The 19,645-nt window shown below is 41.4% G+C and overlaps 1 protein-coding gene across 2 annotated transcripts in view; it reads right to left on the bottom strand.

Annotated features, from left to right (window-relative positions):
- Positions 1–6,046: 6,046 nt before the first annotated feature.
- The window catches only part of samd12 (sterile alpha motif domain containing 12), a 126,425-nt gene continuing 112,826 nt past the window's right edge, over positions 6,047–19,645 (bottom strand). For both annotated transcript variants that reach the window (XM_006794469.2, XM_035909355.2), the window contains exon 5: positions 6,047–10,527. In XM_006794469.2, coding sequence (XP_006794532.2) covers positions 10,496–10,527 — 32 coding nt within the window. In that variant the 3' untranslated portion in view covers positions 6,047–10,495. The remainder of the gene's footprint in view (positions 10,528–19,645) is intronic.

Raw genomic sequence — 19,645 nt, 5'->3', positions numbered from 1 at the left:
ATGACTCAGAGAAACTGAGCTTCATTTCGTACATGAACTTCTGACAATTTCAAGAAATTTCAGCACTGTTGGATAATCTTACATGCTGCGCACAGCAGGAAATTGTCCGTCTTGCATGCAGTCACATTGCTGGAAAATTTCTGTATGGAACCAGCATGCATGAGGCAGGACACAGGCTAGCACTGAATATACTTACCTGCAACATTAGAACATCACAGAGCACCACGTCACATGGACTTTATACTAGCAAGCTGAGAGCTAAAGGCTAGTTAATGTTCTCTCATGCACCTCTGCCAGTAAGCCTAATTCCAAGAAATGTTCAGTGCATATGCTCACTATGTATTAACAGACCTCTCTGTATTGAATCATATCTGTTATTAATCTCTGTCTCTCTTCCACAGCATGTCTTTTATCCTGTCTTCCTTCTCTCACCCCAACCGGTCGCAGCAGATGGCCCCGCCCCTCCCTGAGCCTGGTTCTGCCGGAGGTTTCTTCCTGTTAAAAGGGAGTTTTTCCTTCCCACTGTCACCAAAGTGCTTGCTCATAGGGGGTCATATGATTGTTGGGTTTTTCTCTGTATCTATGAAGCGCCTTGAGGTGACTTTTGTTGTAATTTGGCGCTATATAAATAAAATTGAATTGAATTGAATTGAATTGAATTGAATATGCACTTCCAACTTGACAGAGTGATCATAAATTTAGTGCCGTTTAGGATCAGTGAGTGCCAAAACAAGATAAAAACGTTTATGAGAATAATACTGTGAATACACCTGCCTGAGAATTTAGAGATTTTATTTTAATCGGATCCACAGTTAACCAGAACCCACGTCCAAGGTTGCACAACAAGGTAGGAGGCGAATTTGTTTTTGTTCCAAACATCTATCTATTACCTGCAGCTGTCATGATATTAGTATAGAAATATGCAAAAGGGTCCAATTCTCTCTGAAAATAAAATGCGATTGTACAAGAGAAAATGGAAAGCATGAAAACACCACGAATAAATAAATAACCGGATAAAACGTTTCCTCGTGTGGTGGCTTTACTTGGATTTAGAAAGCTGGCCATATGTGTTTCAATTTCTACCAATCATTAGCCTGCATACAAATATGCCCCGTCATATTTGTTATATTTAATTGCTTCTTTCTTAGTAACAATTGCGGTAAGAGAGCAATTTAGGACACTGATGTTAATCATTTACCAGGATACTGGAAATACCCTGACAACAAATATTTCTTGCCAAGGTGGGGAAAATGTGGAACAGTAAGCCTTTAAATTAATATTGACTCATACAGACAGTGGATGAAAGCAATGAGGCCATCAAGCAAGCCTACACTTTAAACCCCTTAGGATACCCACACCACCACCCATTTTGCTGTCCCAGTTCTGTTGCACAGTGAAAACAGGAATAGACGATTTCTCACCAAAGGCACCATATTACATCATTTCTTCTGTTCTGTGTTTTTGTTCTTTTTTGTTTTTCTTTCCCCCTCTACATGGTATCATTTCACAGCGAAGTTGTCAAGCCAGTCACTCAGAAACCTGACAGATCAAGGCCCAGCAGTGTGAAATGTGTCGGCCATTTTGGCTCCGTCAGAACTGGTGGCACAGAGAGCAACAGCTCATTAGAAGGCAAGTGTGACAGAGCCTCTCTCCCCACTGGGTTCAACTTTCTCACCCAAACAGAGGGGGAGAGCAGAGGGAGAGGAGGAGAGAGGCAGATGGCGCAGAAATAGAAAGAGGAGCTGGAGCGGGAGGAGGGCTGGAGGGAAAGCGAAAGCGAAAAAGAGGGGGATAGATGGGAGAGAGAGGGCGAGCTGGAAACGGGAAACGTGCCGGCGGATATCATTAGGGTCGGGCGCAGGGCTGTTTAACGAGCAAGCTCACAGCACCCCTCCATCCTCTGTGGCGCCTGCTGGCTGGAGGCCCCCAGGTTCTGGCTACCCAGTAGGGGCTCTGGCATGTTCCATCTCGGCTGAAGGGGAGTTTGGTGGGGAGCTCAGGCTGAGGATTTATTTTCTCTCACAACCTGTGGAGCACATTTACACATGTTTTCAGACTTTAAAAAAGAAGAAGACAAGAAACATTCACTGAGGTTCACACACGCATCCTCAGGGAGGAGAGATTCCCCACATGTGCATTCTGTCTCCCCCCCATTCGCGTTGGAGGTATAACTGACACCGCCTGAGACATAAACACAGTGGTAATAATCCTGGATTCTCCTTGATGTTGAGCGGCGGGTGCGCACAGCTGTGCGAGGTGCTGGGAAAAGCCATCAGGCAGCAGGTATTAGCTGTTGCCTTTTCAACTGTTTCAACTGCCACCATGGAGACTGACCAGAAAACACTTCCCTGTAGACCTCTATTAGGAGCCATTTCTTGTTTGAACACATCGATTCAGGGAAGGAAGAAAGACATGAATCATGAGGCTGAGATGCTGTACAAGACGGTACAATAGCTAGGAAGATGAATAAATAGGCCTCTCTTGACTCTGCATCATAGACGGACAATATACAAAAACGTAACACCTTTTTATTTGCTTTAGGTACAGTTAATTCCTTCCAACTACAGGATCTTAACACATTAATACTCCAAACCTGATTGTGTCTAAATCACTGATTCAGTTACACTTGTATACATAGTAAAATGTACACCTGATACAGCTAAATTTATAATGGAATTTGGGTCAAATATGCGAGAAGTTGCAAATACCATCTGTATATATGTTTGAAGAGACAGGTGGTGCACAGAAGTGTCATTTTATGCTAATATTGCTATCACTGATACACTTCCTGCCCCATGCAACAAAGTTTGAGTATCTTGGGATCTTGTTTAAGAGTGATGGCAGCTCAGCCAGGAAGCAAATCACCCATACAAACCCTCCCGAAAAACCAGCTACGGATGGTAACCGAATGACTGAGACAATCGACACGAGTTCCTTCTGCAGCGTGACTGATATCCGGAGGGAACTTTGGACACAGCATCTGCTAATTCAGGTGGTTCAGGGGTCTGTCAGGTTGCCTCCTGGGTGTCTTCTTTCAGAGGTTTTCCAGGCATGCCCAGCTGGACCCCAAGTTAAACTTTCTGGAGGGGTTATACATCCCATCTGGCCTAGTATGTCATCTTGGGATCCCACAGGAGTGGCTGGAAAATGTTGGTGGGGAGAAGGGAGTCTTGAATACCCTGCTTAGCCTGCTAGGAAGAAAATGGACGGATCATTCACACGTCCTTACTAGAAAGACACTTTTTAAATAAGGTTTTAATGTGGAACCATCAAATGTTGCCACAATCAATTAGTGCAACCAATGGGAATCTTGCCTTTGCAGTGTGGCTGTAGCAAACCTTGCAAGATAAAATCCAATGAAATGAGACTGTTGAAAAGGGAGTCGACCAAATGTCAGCTTGATCTCTACCGAATCAACACACAGCACAGGATGATAAGAAGGCTTAGCTGACTTAGGTGGGGAAGGGAGAGACTCTCCTGATGCCCACTTACCTGAATGCACAGCTTTCTGAAGATATGACATGCTCATGAAGAAAACTCTGAAGTCTTTCCTTGCAGACACTGAAACGTGTAGAGATAATGATACACACAGAGACACCGTACACGCGTCCCGCTGACATCCAAGGCTGATCCTCGCCGCAATGAGCAACCATCAGTTGCTTTGGAAAGTTTTTTATATCCGTCATATTGACAGGATCAGTGAGAACAGGATAAAGTGGGGGTGGTGGTGGTGGTTGTTGTGGAGGGGTTTAGGGGAAGAGAGGGTGAGGTGTGGATCAAAGACAACAGAAGGATAAAATGCAAAGATCAAAAACACAGGAAAAAAGGTGAATGTAATTTCAACAATGAAAGTGAGAAAATAAAAAATAGTGAAATAAAGAGTTTGAAACAAAACAGGCAGAAAATCAAACAAGTGCAGAAATATAAGATGTGCCGAGAGCCAGGGAATGCATGAAAAAGACTGGGGGGTGGGTCGAAAGGTTCTTGTTCCTTCTTTCCTTTGACCATAAATCATGAAAAAAAACAAACATGTGATAACCCTCACTGCTCAGTGGGATGCAGTGGCAAGCACTAAGTAACACACACTGGCAAACACTCACGGTGTGTGGTCAGAGCCCCCTATCTCAGAACCAGTGCTCATCCCGACACTCCAAAGGGGCTCAGTGTGTGCACTGTCTAAGATGTTTAATTCATACAGCTGCCTGCTTGTGCTCGACACGAACGCGTGACGGAAGATGGGAACGCGGAGCATTATGCGCGACAGCCAGGCTGGAGATGACGCAGAGACACAAAGCGGGGAGGCTACACAAACAGAGAGGGAGAGAGAAGGAATCTTTGAAGAAGACAGAAGTGAAAGAAAGTCATGTAGGAGTGTGGCGACAAAGAACACAAGGATATAGAAATAGACACGACTGAAAGCTGTGAAGCAATAAAACGATAGCAGGGAGGGAGAGAAGAGAGGGGAACGAAGAGATGAGAGAGCACATGTTTGGGATAGATTCTCAGTCGCTGGCATACAGAGAATGAGTGACTGATAGAATTAGAGCAGCAAAACTCAAAGAGCCAAAAGAGGGACAGGGCAAAGTGAGAAACCAAAGGAGGGAAATTTCCAGATACAAAAATATTGGGGATGTCACCCAGGCAGGTGGCGAGAGCCCAGAGTGCCGAGGGTGTGATGCGGGTCTCGGGAGAGGAAGGCAGGGGATTGAGTGTTAGCGATTTTCTGTCCCCTCTCTCGGTCTCTTCATCCCTCACGCCTGCTGTGCACCTCTTCTTCCTTAGCCCGCCTCCACAATGCAGCATGGCTCTTTTCACAAGCACTTCAGCATGTGTAGCAGTTCTAGGACATCAGTTTTATTTGCAGATATACACTGGTATTCTTTAGTTTTTCAAAACTTTTCCTATGAAACCTGCACAATACTGTCTCCTTCTAATGCAGGTATATGTCCAGTTCATACCCTACAGCTAACAAGCTCATATTCCTCTATTTCCTCAGAAGCCATGCTTAAAGAGGTAATTTTATTCATTATGAATTAATAACTTGATCATCAGGCATACTAATTTTCCACATAGAAAACATATCAGATTAAGATGCAAATTCAATTAAATCTTGGCCTTTAGGAAAAAAAAGTCTAAGCCTATAAAATTAAAATGCAGACACTGACTAAAGCTCTAATTTTTGCAAGAAATATCCAGTAAAAGGTTGTGCATACTGCTAACAATGGATTTTTTTTGTATAGTTTAGTCTGTTTACTAAGCTTCAGACACTTTAATTGGTTTTAATTTAGATTTGATATTATATTATAGTGGTGGCAGAGGCTCATGGGTATTGTAGTATTCTCTTAGTACAGAATTGAAGAAAACAATGCTTTACAACTCTATACAAAAAATGATGGTGAATACTGATATAAACGCTAAACAAAAGTCCTAAAAACATGCTCGCAAAGTAACCAAGTAAATCAAACACCTAGACACAAACACAAAGTCTAAGTTAGTATACCTTGCAACATTAATAAATTAATTTAATTTTAGGGGTTATTTTAACTTCAGAATACAAACACCGTATCGCATCCATGAAACACGGCTTCATTATTTTACTCTAAATATGATCATGATTTAGTAATTGAGCGCCACGATGTATCAAATAAAAGTTAAATCTACTGACTGACACGTGGAATCATCAAAAAAGTGTTTAGTGAGGGCATAAATCAAGTGAGCAGTGGGGCTATTTTCTCATAAACCTCTGTACAGTTTGGCCAGAGGAGTCGCCTCCTGGTGGCCATCACACAGAATGCAGGTTTAAGAAACTACATTGGTTTCATTTTTCAGACTTGGAGGCAGTGCTTTTCTTTTATAGCCAATATGTAGCAACGTCCCATCAGTCAGCCCACAACAGTAACAAAAGCATCACTAAACCTAAAGCGCATGAGCTGTACACACTCACAAAAACAGCCAACCTTGCACAGTGTAAATCAGTTTTTTAGAGGGTGTGTAATACAGTAGGCGGAATAAACAGAGAACACATATACATGAAGATTAATCTCTTTATTATGTACACTTATTACGATATCAATTCCATTATCCTCCATCGTTAGGCACCTTATATGCAGATAGATTGGGGGAAGAGACTTCGCTCATATGCCTGTTACAAAAGCAGAATTGAAACATGCTATCAGCTGGGCAGAAAACGAATCTGAGATTTGTCCTCTATTTAAATTCTGTTTGAGGCGTCATTTGTTTACATGTATTTACTCATAACTAATGTGAAAGATGTCAGCGGCTGTGACTACGCTTCCTGTTAACTGATGTGTGTGCTGCTTGCATTGTCACCCTGTGTATGTGCTTGTGCATTTGTTTACACGCAAAGTCTGTGTCCTTGGATGGATTTTACACGTGTGTCAGCATATGTGAAAGTGCTTGTGCAATAACTGTGTGTGTGAGGTTTGGGGATCTCTTGTGTAACAGTGCACTGTGTATCAGTGTCTGCGAGTGTGTGCCAAAACTCTTAGGGGCACTAGAAGTCTGTAAGGCCAGTTCAGGCAAGTTCCTAGACACCTTGGTACAGGTGCCACAACTCAAGCTGGTTATACCTGGAATATTAGAGCCAGCAAAAACTGTGGAAACTTTCCCCTCATACCTCTGGAGTTGAATCTATTCCGTTGCTTCCCTCCCTGCAAGTAAGGAACACACCCTCTAGAGAATATCAATACAAAATCAATATTTTACTCCCTACACCCTGGGTTACCATATTGCTGCAGTCTGGCATATGGATCACTAAGACACAGTGCTACATTTGTTATGCAGTGGAATGCCTGCAAGCAAATTGACCCCATTTTTTTTTTTAATTTGGGAAAATTCATTTCAAAGACACTTTGGAAGGAAATACATTTTGATATGAATGCTCTGAATAATCCTTTACAGCCACACTGAAGTGCTGAGCTGAAAGCGAGTTAGAAAGCAGAGTGCTTTCTTTACTGGACTACCATCGAAAATGATGAAATTCTATGCAACTGTTTCATATACTGGAAAAGATCAGAGAAGTCAGGGTTGATTTCGTTTCCTACTAAATTTTAAGAATGCCTGGACATTTGCCTTGTCAGGTTCTTGTGTGCTTTTGACCATTTCCAAACATGCTTTTCCTTTCCTTCTCCTTTTTCAATTCAGGGCTGCGGGGGGAGCTGGAGCCTATCCCAGCTGTCGTAGCGCAATAAGCAGGGTAAACCCTGGATGGGTCACCAGTCTATCGCAGGGATAACACAGAGAGACAGCTAATTATTCACATTCCCACCTACAACCAGTTTAGAATTACCCAAATGTGCATGTCTTTAGACTGTGAGAGGAAGCTGGAGTACTAGGACATGAGTGCTCCCCATGAAAAACCCCACTCAGCGGATTCAAACCCAGGACCCTCTTGCTGTGACGTGATAGTGCTAACCACCACACCACCGTGCTTCTCCCAGTATGACTCCTATGTCCAATAAAGATTAGCAAACTGGTTGGAAACTGGTACAGCTAGCTTTGGTCTGTGTGAACATAACAAGACCCACCTTCTTTCTCTTTTCTACAGATTTCTAAGTTTTTGAAGTGCTGGTATATAGATTCTGTTGTATGCTAAGCTAAGCTAACAGGTCGCTGCATGAAACCTTCTACAGGTAGACATGAGAGTTAAACTGATACAATAGTTTAACTTTTTAAATACAGTACGATATGTTTTTTACAATTTCAAGACTTTATTCTGATCTTATTTTGTCATCTAGTCTTATTCTTATTACAAGAAAACTCCTTAACTTAAAATGTAACCTCTTAGATTGACACCAGCTAGATGTTTAATTGACTGGTATCGCTTTTTTAGTTGTTTTGCTATGCTGAGCTAGAGCTAGATTTGTACATCAATATGTGCTATGACAAAGATATCAGAGATACCTAGTAACAGGTTTGGTGATGCCCGTTTGATGCTGCTAATGATTATAGTATCATGAACACCCAATACTTCTCTAAGCTAACATGCTAGCCCAGAGCCACTGCTACAAATTAGCCACATGTTTCTAGCTTTCCACTGACACAACAAGACCTTACATGTTGTACAGCTTGTTTTCTTTAGGTCTTCTAATCCCAAAATTGGTGATTTGTTTCAATGAATAACACCTCCACGAATATATCACCCTCCACTGATTCTTTGACACATGGTGGCAGATCTGAAATTTTTAACGCACACCTCTATTCAGCAACTCTTTACCAATTCAAACCATTCCTTCAAGTTTGTTTATGGACAGGAAATCAAGTAGTAAAGAAATCAAACTTAAAGGAAGCTTCAGCCCTCCTCCTCTTCCCTGCTGTAGCCTTGACAGCCATGGACACAGCACCACCACCCAACCGTGAAATAACCACTTGTGTTTTACCCCGAACAACTCCATTCCTCTTGACTGTCAGAATACCCCACCCCCACGGTTTTTGTAATCCTGGAGGACCAAGTGTATGTCCCGAAGAGGTGATCAATACTATTCAATCTGCTTGCAAGTCTTTTCTGCATTAGGCCGTGGCTGCTATACAAACCATGCATGGGTGGTCACAGAAGGACCGGTGTGCAAATGGAATTCCACTAAAATGTGACGGCTCTCAGGGATCGACCCCGTTTTTGTTTTTTTCCCACCCCGTATTCTCCTCCAACTGCAGCTGCTATTTTTTTTAATGTGCCTTTGATTGACAGATCCCGTCCAGGAAAGAAAAAGATGTTGCCGTGACAACAGCTCCTGCTACACCAGCGTGGATACGAGCTACTGATAAATATCACTCTGATACACTGAAATCAGCAGCTAACACTGAGAGGTCATTATATTGGCTACAGATTTTTATAATGTCTTTACACTCACAGACATCATGAAGAGCTCCAAGTTACAGCTGTTTTGTTTCATTACAGACAAATGTGCTTTTAAGTGCTGTTAAAACGTCTATAATATCAACAGTGAGTGGCCATTATTCACATTGACAGTAGAGATTTGAGTTTCCCATCTGACATAAATAGGATGCGGTGTATGTTCCCAATATGACTGAGAGAAAACATTTCCATGTTGAGCTTTTGCACACAGCACGTCTTCTTACTACACTATTTTCAATATATCTCATCTAAAAATAGTTTCAAGCAGTGAGATGGAAAGCAGACAAAGCAATAAAGAGTTGGTGAAACAGAGGGGAGGAAATGAAAAAGGCTCCTCTTTTGCTATCTCTGATGTCTTTTCTTCTTTTTTTCTCTCTCCTCATTAGAGTAAAGAATTTCAAGTCAAAGCCCCTCTTTGTTCAAGGAGCCCTTTTGCTCTGCCTTCTTCTTCTTTTTTTCTTTCAGCCAACCCCCCTTTGGGTTGCCAAATTAGTTTACCTACTAGCACCAGGCTTTCAGTGACACTGAGGGACTTTCCTCCTTGCAGTTCATCTCCGTTTCAGGCTCTGCTTCATCTCCACTGGATTGCTTTTCGGAAACAGCGTGACTTGTTTCAGGGAGCCAACTTAAGCGTACCTAATGTGATGCCAGGTTCAGTCTTTATTCTCCTGCTAAATGTTGTTTGTTTTCACAGTGAAGTTCTTTCAGGCTTACTGTCTACCCGTAGATATATACAATATAGTGGGCAGAGGGAGACACAATGGACACTTCACCGGGTGCTGTCAAACACTGTTCACAGGATCTATGCATAGAATGAGAAAGAGGAAGGACACTAAAGCACATACATGGTTGTGTGTGTTTTGGTGTTCCCCTCTTATGTTTGCGGAAGTACAATCTGGATATATGGAGGAAAAAAGGTAGAAAGGGAAGTATAGAGTAGTATAATAGCAGTCCTATGGACAGTCTTTTTTGCTGCTTTTCTGAGAGTCCTCAGCGGGGTAGAACCGGGATCAGTAATACAGCACAAGAGTACGCACGGGAGAAAACACACATTAAAGTGCTACGATGAAGGAGCTAACATGCCACAAACAGTTCAGGACTTGTGTTTGAGTGATTGGAAACTGGGTTATACTGTAGATGTCACTTTTTACTGTAGGGATAGATAGGCGGCGGTGGGGTCCTTAAAGAGCCTTAAAAGCACAGACAAAGCAGAAATTATCTCTGTGCTCAAATACCTTTTGGAAACCTTGTTAGGCTAGAGTGTTGGGAGGAGTGAAGAGAGCAATGGGAGAAGTCAATGCGTGAGAAGTCTGGTGAAGGTTTGGCTGGTCAGGAATGACTGGGGATGGGGCGTCTGCAATGGAAAATATTGGTCAGGCTCCGAGAAGCTGCGAGCAATTGTTTGAACTGCGAGGAAACAGCGAGTCAGAACTTGTGAGAGTTCACAGGAGTGGCTGGGACGAAGGCATGGTTTCTATCCAGATCGGTCTTTGGAGAAATAGAGGTTGGACACTGAAGAGATGGAGAGCTGTGATAGGTCCAGGAAGAAGAGTAGGTGGGTGTCGACAAGGCGATGCGTGTCAGCGTCCTTTTGCGGCTGGGAAGCCCTTCTCCATCAATCTACGGTGAAGACGGAGTGCACTCCAGAGAGGCTGCAGAAAATGAGAAAAAAAAGAACATTGGAAAAAGTTTATGAGAAAAAAAATCTTCAGAAAACACAGTCCCCGCTGAGATGAGGTTGAGAAAAATCAGAAATGACAAGAAGGAGAAAAATAAGATAAAAACAGAAGAGCAAAAACAGAAACGATGAGGACCATCTCTGGAGGAGAAGGGTTCAAAACGAAACCAAGCAAAGTGACGTAGATGAGAGAGGAAATTAAGAAGTTGAGATCAAACAGAAGAAAAAAAACACAGAAAGGGCTGAGATAACAAGCATGGGCACAGTAAGGCATAAAAATGGATCTAGTGGGGTGGTGGTGGTGGGATGGGTGGAATTAGAAAAATAGAAGAGAGAGGCGCGAGATAAGAGAGACAGGATAAAAGAGAGAAAGCGGGAGAGTGAGCGAGGGGGAGGACGAATGAAAAGAGGAGACATAATTATAAAATGGCACGAGAAAATCAATGCAGTGGGCATCATTGTGCTTGCAGGAGCCGTACAAAGGGAGGTGGAGAGCAGCAGTGTGTCCATCAAACAAGTACACACCAGCACATGGTAGTGTCTCTGTCTCTCTCTCTCACACACACACACACACACACACACACACACACACACACACACACACACGCACACACAAGCACTTCAAATGCAGAGTGAAGACAAGGAGGATGAGTCAGGCAGATGAAGTGGAGAGAGACAAGTGACATTTAGAGCTCACTCGGAGCATGTAAAGACAAGGCATAAAGATACATGCCAACCCTGCCTCTGACAACAGCTTTTGTACGTGTGTGTGTGTGTGTGTGTGTTTGTGAGAGAGAGAGTGAGTGTGAATGCAGAGCTTGGTGCAACAGATTTGTGACTTTATACGTTACTCTTTTCAACAGTGACAGCTGAAGCTCAGGGCAAATAGCTAACACAAAGCTGAGATGTATTTTTAAAACTTTTAAAAGTACAGTTCAGATCTTTAAAGTACAAAAGCCAATACTTTGATGTACCTTGACAGTACTCCATTACAATTAGAACGCGTGTATTATAATCCCCTTTAAACAAATGAAAAAAGCAAAATGTAACCCAAAGTACTCAACCTTTCACTTCCAACTATAAAATATAATTAGACAGTCGATTATATGTGACTAATCCTTTAATAAAATATAAGAAGACTTTTGTGATCATTTAAAAACTAAAGATCTTCTGACTTGAGTGTTTTTGGCTCAAAAGAAAAAAAGTTGAATAAATGCTCGGGTCAGACTCTTTTCAAAGGTCATCTATTACTTCTATTTCTAGCTCAATATTTTTTTAGTTGCTTTGCATGATTCACAGGTTAAAATGAATCGAATGACCTGATACTGGCTCTTTGTACGTCCACTAAGTTCATCACTGAGAAACAAGGCAGAGTTTCTCCTCTTTGTTCTGATTGGCTGTTCCTCACGCACAGACGGCCGGAGCCGTTTACCTCAGATAACCATATAAAGGAATAGCCTCTGTCTTTGACATCATAAACATCCAAGAATAAAAAAAAAAAAAACGGTCTTAAACAGAGCAGTCTAAAGCCCGAGCGTTTGGCTCATAAGGAATACTCGTCCACATGCTGACACCAAAAATGTGAAAATCTGGCAATGTGTAATATGAGCATTCATCACTGTAATAGTATGCATATGGCAGGTTTAAATAAATGGAAAAGTATCATAGATCTGCTTTAAAGAAACAAGATTAACACATCAGCAGACTTCCCAGTGCACACTGTTTGACATTTGAATCTCTCATGAGAGTCTTCTTTTCATTGTATAAACCCCCCCCCCCCCCCCCCCCCCCCCCCCCCCGAAACCCCACCCTGCAGATATGATAGAAACATGCTGTGCATCTGTTCATGAGTTATGGCTGTTTCTTTTCAAAATAATCTAAACAATAGTATTTATGATGATGGTTTGTACTGTTACTGGATGCAGTCTCATATATTGTCTTTCTCTGGTACAGAGCTGCAGCTATAAGTTCTTGTCGCATTAAAAGAAATTATTTTGCGTAACTCCAATTCCCACCAAAATGTTGTGTAACTATGTAGAATGTAAGTAAAAACACGTGTTATTCACAAATATGTTACTTACAATAGAACACACACCAGATGTTAAAAGTGGTTACAATTGTACCATTTCATGAAAAATGATTAGTTCATATAATATTTGACATTTAATAGCAGCAGCACATCTCAAAAAAGCTGGGAAGTGAGCAACACCAGGCTGGAGAAGTAAGTGGTACTAAAAGGAAACAGCTGGAAAAACATTTTGAAACTAATCAGGTTAATTGGCAGCGGGTCAGAAACATGATTGGGTATAAAAAGAGCATCTGAGAGAGGCAGCGTTAGCAGAAGTAAAGATGGGCAAAGGTTCACCAATCTGCAAATAACTATGTCTGTGACAAATTGAGGAAAAATTTGGTGTGAAATTGTAAAGACTCTGAATATCTCATTATCTATAGCACATAATATCAGCCAAAGATGATGAAAATCTGAGCAATCTCTGTGTGCAGGGGACGAGATCAAAAATCAGTGGACGCCCACAATCGTTGGGGCCTAAGGCAGAACCGGACTGGATGCATCAGTGCCTAAAGAACTGTCAGCTTGCACATCTGCAAAGGCGCCATCAGTGCTGAAAGGCATATCCAGGTTTTAAAGCGACATAAGCTCCTATCGAGACGGCATCTTTTTTTAGGGAAAGTTGCATATTTCAGCAAGACAATGTTAAACCTCATACTACTGCTATTACAACAACATGGCTTCAGAGTAGAAGAGTTCAGTTGGTTAACTGGTCTGCCTGGAGTCCACATCTTTTACCATCTGAAAACATTTATCTGGTTATGAAATGAAAACTACAACAAAGAAGATCAGGACTGCTGAGCAGCTCGAATCAGGCGAGAATGGGACAAAATTCCTCTCCAGCAACTGGTTCCCTTCAGTTCCCAGATGTTTACGGGCTGTATTTAAAAGAAGACGGGATGATACAAAGTGGGGAAACATGGCCCTGTCTTAACTTTTTTAAGATGCGTCTCTGTCAGTGCAAAAAAAGCAGAGATGAGATTGTTATCCTTATCACGATGGAGGGGGTAGACTTCCCAAGTGAACTCTGGAGCTTTGTTGTCAGGGGCAACATGGCTGCTGGTATTGGCTCTACTGGCTGGGTGACAAGCTAAACTAAGTATATTTCATAAGGCCTCTATGGAAACAACAACAGCACCCTTGCTACCTGTATCTGGGTTCCAGAGACCCCACCCAAGATCCAGACCTGGGGGAGGGGTGAACTGCTACTGGTCGGGCATTAGTTCACGAAGTCAGGCTTGGCTCAACTCCAGTGAGCCGCATGTGCCGGCCCTACTGCAGACCCACCACCCAAAGGATCATGCAGCTGTGGAAGTTGAAGGCTTTGGCTTCCAATACCTGGTTACTTAAAGTCTTAGGTTCAAAGTTTTTTTTTCCTTCTCCCACATACTGAGTTTTAAAATGCTACTAATCAAACCCTCAGTCATATAAATAAAAGCACTGCAGCGTTAAATACTGTTAGAAACACACTTGAGACTGTCCGGCAATGATTAGCTTGTTTAAGGAGTGTAGGAGTTGAGTGATGCATGCTCAGAAGCATGTATACATCACGTCAGGCGGTACGCGCACAACTGGGCACACTTTCTTACTCCTTGTTAACTGCATTAGTGCCAGGGCTTATCGGTGCAGCAGGACCACACACCACAAAAGGCTGAAATTCATTACAGTCGTAGGAGGGCCCTGACAAGCTGTCAGCATGCTCAAAATGTTCTTCAAATCCCGCCCTCCCTTTAGAGGTTCGCTCTGTCTTTTGAGGATCGGGAGAGTACTCAGAGCTATCTGTTTACCCACACACACTCACGCATGCACACGTGCGCACACACACGTACACGCCTCCTGGTCTACATCTTAATTTCAAGGATAGTTTGCATTGTCACACGCAGAAGCAAACGTCTACATTTACAAAGCAAAACGAAAAAAACCCTCTTAATTTCATGGGTAGTTTACATTGGCTATCACACACACACACACAGACACACACACACACACACACACACACACACAAATAGAGCACACGGCGTATGCAAACACATTACTCTGACATAGTGCTAAATGGAGAGCAGGCCCAGAGGTGCAGTTCAATGACATACTCTGTATTTCCAATTTATGTTGGTGTCACTGCGTCTCTATTGGCTGCCACCACACACACACACACACACACACACACACACGCTGCATCTCAATATAAAGGATAGTTTGCTGTTATGACTAGAAAAACATTTCCCTGAATGCCACAGAGATTACTGTTGCCATAAAACCACGCAAAACAATAAAACCATAGCTCCTCGTAGATCCTTTATTTTAATATATTTTCCAATCTACTTGACCCAGTAAAAAGTTTCAAAAAAAAAAAATGGAGTATGAGGATCCTTTAGCTAGCACTGTTTCAGTCTTCAAGGACAGAAAAGGAAAAAGTACTTTGAAAAATCTTTTCTTTAACATAATTACTATAATCTGCCAAACCGAAATTAAACTGAGCAGCGTGTGAATGCCTCCCTGACATAAGTGTGGAGCATGTGTGTGTGTGTGTTTGTGTGTGCGCACAAGCATCTGACAGAAAATTACAATTTCGACATGCGTCTGTGGAGTGTAATCGCAAGCGTGTGTGCGTGTGTGAGTGAATGAGAGGCAGAGAACAGTTGGTTTGTCTCCAGTTAAACTCACCAATTACAAAACCCACTTTTCATGTTTACGACCCACATGTAGGGAAAACAGATATATTACTAATGTTCTGTTTCACAGTGTAATACACACGGATTCCATCTCATGCCCATATGTTCGTATGTTCAAACATAAATGCTTGCAGGCCTACAACACATGCACACAGACTCTCTTGTATCGACAGCGGCTCGCTCTTCTGTGCCACGGGTATGACTGATCAACGTGATTTGCCTCTATTAACACATGAGCAGCTTTATAGAAACAAGGAGTTAAATGTCCAGATTATCAAATTTTCCCCGTCTGTCTTCCTGCCATACTTCACTCACGCTGTCATTGCCGTCTTTTTCTCCCCCCCCTCCTTCGTCTCCTCTACAGCTTGCACCCATGCATTTGTAATCAGAGCCGTCCTGCTTGTTCAATCAAAGCACACCTCAGTATGCGGCTTCATCTGCCGCCTCTCTGCTGCGTGCCGCGTCTCGATGTGAAAATGTAAACGAGGACGCGGTTGCGCCGATTCTGTCCGCCCCGCTTTGAACTATCTGCTCCATACGGGCTGGATCCTGCACCTGGTGGTGGTGTCCTGCTGCTGGGTCACATTAAGATGAGTTTTCAAAGGATTGCTCTTCATTATCGACAAATCCCACGGAAAGACGAATCCACAGCGTCAAGTGTCATCTATGCAGTAAAAGTCTGCCGAGACAGGAGCTCCATTTATGTCCGCAAAAAAAAATAAAAAAATAAAAAAATAAATACAACTGAGCCACGGCGTTGCACTGACTAACAGGTTCCTTCATTACAATGAATGTGGGCACTGTAGTTTATTCTGAGCCAGTCCCACACACAGATTATTATTGCAACAAATGTGCATAAATGTGTGGCTGAATGTAGTCCAATGAATACACAAATACGCCAACAAATTTAACTCAGCTTACTCTTGTTGGAGTTATTTTTGCTACAATATAATTAGTGTCATGCACTCTATACCAAACACACAATCATGGTAAACCACATTTAGCTGAACATCTGTCTTCTGTGGCCTTCAACTGAACACCTTTGGGAATCAGATGTTTTAGATGTCCACTGCAAGCAAAGCAGCGAGTCAGGGAAAATCATTTGGAAGAACGGTGTTCAGTCCCTCCAGCAGAATCCGAGACACTTTTAGATCAATGCTGGGGATATATAAGGAGTTTGGTGGCATCTTACTAACAGAGTTGATTGTGTTTTGCTTGAATTTATAACTCATTAATTAATCGTGACCCGTTTAATGTACCAATAGACGATTTTGTTATTTAAGATATGTAGATACTCGAGCCTCCGTCGTGCTCAGATAAGCTTTATGGAGCCTCGTCTTCCAGCATCTGTTTAAAATAGGTCATCTTATTCTGCGAGTCAGAGCAAGCATGCCTGCTTCTCTTCCTGCCCTGATTTCAACAACATAAACAACTGACGGGATGTTTCCCCTTCTCCGTCTCTCCATCTATCTCTATAAAGCAGAGCTCCTCATCAGCGTAACCCAGAGAGGTTAAATAAATACGTTTATTTTATGCAGAGCGAGCGAGAGGGGAACGGAAGTCCTCAAAGTGCTTGTATTTTGGTTTTCGAACTCGTGTCAAGTTGAATTTGTTTGCTACTGTGCCTTTTCCAGTGCCACCTGCCAACACATACAGTGACACATACTCGCACTTTGCACATGCACAGACCTTGCCTCCATGGTTCGGCTTCCTTTAGTTGCTCAGCAGGGCACTGTCAAACTGAGCTCAGCACTGTGCTGCTCTATCGTGCAGGATATCTCTACCGAAACGAAGCTGTCACATCGTCAGGGCTTTAAAAAAAAAAACAAAACAGTGATACAAAGAAGCAAAAAGTGAAACAGTAAAAAAAAGCTTTTCATTTATTTCAGAACATCTATGCTGACATTTGTTTGTACCTATATTTTTAAGCATGTCTATGTGGGGAAGTCTGTGTAGATATGCTTTTAGATCACTGACTCCCAAAGTGTGGTCCACAGCCCCCTAGTGAATCATTAAGGCACAGCAGGTGGACCACGAGATGCCTTTTACAATAAATAAATAAACAGAACCAATGAAACAAAGCAATGGAATTTAAATGTTAAACATTATTCTGGATTTTCTGATATTAAAGAAAGTAGGTTTGGGGATCTCTATAGAACATCATCTACATGGACCCCAGTATAAAGGTCCTAATGTTTGGTTTTGTGTATTTTTTGCAACGTCTTCAGGCAGGGCTACATCTAAAATTTGCTTGTTTACTTGCTAAAATGAGACTCAAGTAAGAGTAGATCATTATGATAAAAGAAAAATGACATATAACTCTGAACGTTATATTCCAGTTCTTGAAATGGTTTCGATCGACTGAATCAAGGCGGAAACACAACAGACACTCGACCATTTGTTACTTCTAGAGCTAAAACAACAATGAGATTAAACAACTGGGTCAACATTTGGTTGTTATGATTAATACCAATTCAGGATGCTTACTGCAAATGGTAAGTAACATTACTTATCTTCAATTTTGCAAATAAAAACATTTGCAAAATTTAAATTAGTCTCAATTAGTGGATGCTGACACGGATCCCTTACACATCTAAAGTTATTTTTTTGAGCATTGCAGGCTGTGCTGCAAATTAGTGAGCAGATCTTCATTATCTATTAAATTGGATTCAGAAGATTGAAGATGTTGGTACTTATTTTGTACACAAGAAATATTCAAACTGCAGTTTGACTGTAACTGTAACAGAAAATCTCAAGTAACTTTTCAGGGTATTTCATTCACATCTTCATCAGAGTTTTGCAGTTCCATACTTGAGGCTTAGATAACAACTGAACAAATGCCATACATACCAAGGAAGTTTGCCTTTAAAACTACACATTTTGGTTGAAAGCTGAACAGCTTAAGTCTCTTAGTCTGCCAGTCTGGTCAAATGTGGTTATACGTTGCTGCTTTCTCTAGTCAGCCCCAGATAGAAGGTACTAGTTGATTTTTCTTTTTTCATTATTGCACAGTGAGCTTGCTCTCCCTGTGAACAGACGTTGTAAATGAGTAGATTTGGAAAGTAAACAACTGTGCTAACTAGTGTTGTTCTGTAATTCTGTCATGTAATGTTAAAAAAAAGTCAAGTTTGTCAGAATAAACTGGAACATAACAAGTCAGATGAAGCAAGAAGGAACAATATACTACATCAAGATGTTCATGCTAGCATGGAAGAAACCAAGGCTACTGGTGCTAGCATTGCTAAGGTTAGCCAAACCCTGGAAACTCCCAACACTGTGTTTGGAACATCACGTACAGCACAAACTGCTGCAACATTTAAAGCAGGATTTTATTAATGAGGAATGTGATGAACAGTTTCATATAGCACTTAATGTATTTGTTTGCAGGACATTTTCCGTCCTATCCATGAATTGGAAAATCATCTCAAACAACATAAAACATACATTTAAGTTTGTACGTATGTATCATTGTAAATTACGCTCGTTCTGAGAAAAAGTGCAAACCTAGTTGCTGAAGACGTGATTTCGTTGATACATGTATCTTGATTGTTTTTTTTTTTAATTAACATATTTCAAAGAACAGTAACTATGCACTGAAAGTTGTGTCCCACAACATATGTACCATGCTGTCAATAAATATATTTAACTTGGAAAAGGAAGGGACAAATCCATGAGATCACACGAACAAAGAGGAAGGGACATAACCGAGCGATATGCTAACACCACAGGTAGACTAAAGATCAGTCCTCTTTGTATTTTTTTTAATCTTTTCTGTCACTCTAACCAACACAATTTTTGACTAACCTTTTACATATAAATGTTTTTGTTAGGTCATAAGGGTTACATCTGTTGCCCTTGCAATTATATGAATAGTAAGATTTTAAAATAAATATAAAAAAATTACTAAAAATAAATATTTTTGTCTATTGAAAAGTTGGGCAAGGTAGATTTTGAAAATTCTGAAACTGAATTAGTATTCAGTATGATGCTGATTATCTTTAACTTAAATGTCAATGAAACAATATTTTAAACAGAGTTGTGTCAAGCAAAGCAAAGTATGCCTTTAATGCCTGAGCTGGGGGAATCTAATTTTGTCATGATTTATTATCTGTATAAGTACAAAATAAAATGAAATACAAAATGACAGATAAAGTATATGGTGACAAATAATTTTACCCATTCTGCGCTCTATTTACACAGTTTGGTATATTTCTGTTTTTCTTAAGTGATTTACTCAAAAGCCGACCCCTGAGGAGAAATGTAAAGGAAAAAAGCAAGGCTCTAGCACTGTGGACTCAAAAAGAAAAGCTTAAGACATGTGGGTAGAGTCAATGAGAGAACTATATGAAGTA

Source organism: Neolamprologus brichardi, chromosome 22 (genome assembly GCF_056152115.1).
Source record: "Neolamprologus brichardi isolate AB-2024 chromosome 22, ASM5615211v1, whole genome shotgun sequence".
Taxonomy (NCBI): Eukaryota; Metazoa; Chordata; class Actinopteri; order Cichliformes; family Cichlidae; genus Neolamprologus; species Neolamprologus brichardi.
This window is presented reverse-complemented; position numbering and strand designations above follow the sequence as displayed.